The following is a 2,465-nucleotide window of genomic DNA, read 5'->3' on the forward strand; positions in this document are numbered from 1 at the left end:
TTTAGAAAAAAGAAAAATCATGATATAACACTTTTTCTTACAAGTGGAAATCAATATTAATTAGGGAGGAAATAATATTGCAAAGATTTAAATACATGACACCTTTGAACCACTTGTTTTGACACCATCTTAAATCACTAATTGACTTAAAAAATTTAAGCGATGAACTCAAATGTAATATCATATCATCTAACACTTTCAACAAATAATAAAATTTGCGTGGTTTAGTATTAGCTCATTTTATTTATTTTCTAACTTACTTTTGTGATTTAAGTAATGTATCCATGCCAATACATATAATTCGAACTCACATATCACAAAAAAATTATGGCATAATAAAGATAAGCACAAAAATAGTTGGTTATTAATTTTTTTTTTCAAGTTTGGATACTAAAATAGAGACCTCCTAACTTCAAAATAGGACAGAAATAAAATAACTTTGAATTTCAAAAACTAAAATAGTCAGTCTCGTACATTTAAATACCAAAATAAAATTGTTTTAAATAGTTTGAAAACGAGAGTGCAAGATCTATTCATTCTTTTTTGTATAATATTATATTATATAGAAGGACCTAACTCTTTAAACTATACTGATATTTAACCGAAAGATTGAGAAATCCTATCTTAATAAGTTTATTATTACAAGGTAAAAAGTAGTACACACATCAACAATATCAACAATATCACGTGTAATGCACGTGCTAAAAGATAGTAATAAAAAATGTTCAACTTTGCTAAATCTCTTTTTACATAAAGAACACCCATGAATATATAATACACAAAGAGTCAAGTGAAAACCTTAATTAGGTTGAAAATTTTACAATAAATTATTTAATAAAGTCTGATCGATTTCATAGTTGAATGCATGAGAAAGAAGTATCTTGAATTTATACCCAATATTTATTAAGCGACAAACAGATTTTTAAATTTAAATTTAACTATAATTGTAAGACAAACACATTGTGACTATCTCATTAAATAATGTATTCATTCTACACTCATGAATATAGGAAAGAGAAACTATAGATACATTTTGAATTCGTATCTAGTTAAGTAAGGATATTCAATTTTTGAATCTACTTCTCACACTACACTAGTAAGAAAATTTGTTTAGAACTTTTGTAGTATATATTCCTTAGGTTCACATTAGAATTTTTCTTTCATAAAGAATTATTTAAAGTTATTAGACTCTCCATTTTAAAAAATTATTAATATGACTATCTCAATAATTGAGCAGGACTTTTTTGCAAATGATAAATAGGTTAAGAAGATTTGAATCTCCAATATTAAGGAAGGTAGTACATGTCAATTAAGATCGAATTATGTTAGGTTGAAGTAATACCCACATTTCCTTATAGTCATCTGTTTCAATAATTTTTCAAAAGGAGTCTTCATTTGGTTATTTATATAATACATCCCCAAATCTTCTCTTATGCATCAAATCCTTTCTCCTCCCTCCAAATTAGCGATGGCAAATCTAAAGATCTCACTACCAATTCTCATTATCCTTGTAGCTCTCCACAATGCGGCAACCGCAGAGTCGTCGGCCGCCACAAGCTTCATCGAGTCATCCTGCAAAGTGACCCGCTACCCGGCGCTGTGCGTTCAGTCCCTGTCAAGCTACGCCACCACCATCCGCCAGAGCGGTCGTCAGCTGGCCCGAATGGCCCTGTCCGTGAGCCTCAGCAAGGCCCGTCTCGCCGCAGCCTTCGTGGCCAAACTGGGCAAAGGCGGTGGAATGAAGGGGCTGGAGTACCAAGCAGTGAAGGACTGCATAGAGAATATGGGAGACAGCGTGGACAGGCTCGGGCAATCGGTGAAGGAGCTTGGGGACTTACGTCGAACAGCTGGTGGGGACTTTTTGTGGCACATGAATAATGTTCAGACTTGGGTCAGCGCCGCCCTCACTGATGAAACCACTTGCCTTGATGGCTTCGCCGGCCGCCGCTTGGACGGCCAAATCAAGGCTGCGATCCGCCAGAGAATTACCCTTGTTGCTCAAATCACTAGTAATGCTCTGGCTCTTGTTAATCGCTTTGCTGACAAAAACCACTGATTTGTACTTCAAGTACTCTACTCACTACTGTTGGTTTGCCTTATTTTTGTATAGTTACGTGGGTTTTAAGTTGTGTAAATTTTTGTGTTTCTGTATGCTAAATAGTTTTCCACTTAGATACAATCATTTTTATATATGTTTCTTAAAATTGCTCTAGATCATGTTCAAGCTATCTTACAAAGTTTGTCTCTTTCAGTATTTTTTTTAAACCGTTGATGTTTTTTTATTCAATAATTCTATTCATATTTGTTTAAATAAAATATAGGTTACAATTTTTCCATTTTTTAACTTTTACAAATTTTCGTTATTTCTTTCTGTTTTTTATAATGAACAACTATACCCACTATATTTCTTATAGAATTATGCTTAAATAAAATGGAAAACTAGAGAGAAATCAAAACTTTTGATT

At 32.7% G+C, this 2,465-nt stretch overlaps 1 protein-coding gene across 1 annotated transcript; it reads left to right on the forward strand.

Moving 5' to 3' along the window:
- The first annotated feature begins 1,298 nt into the window (after positions 1-1,298).
- Positions 1,299-2,230, forward strand: LOC120067961 (21 kDa protein-like). Its single transcript, XM_039019619.1, has one exon. The coding sequence runs from the start codon at positions 1,433-1,435 to the stop codon at positions 2,054-2,056; it is 624 nt and encodes a 207-aa protein (XP_038875547.1). The 5' UTR covers positions 1,299-1,432; the 3' UTR covers positions 2,057-2,230.
- Positions 2,231-2,465: the final 235 nt, after the last annotated feature.

This window comes from Benincasa hispida, chromosome 12, assembly GCF_009727055.1.
Source record: "Benincasa hispida cultivar B227 chromosome 12, ASM972705v1, whole genome shotgun sequence".
Taxonomy (NCBI): domain Eukaryota; kingdom Viridiplantae; phylum Streptophyta; class Magnoliopsida; order Cucurbitales; family Cucurbitaceae; genus Benincasa; species Benincasa hispida.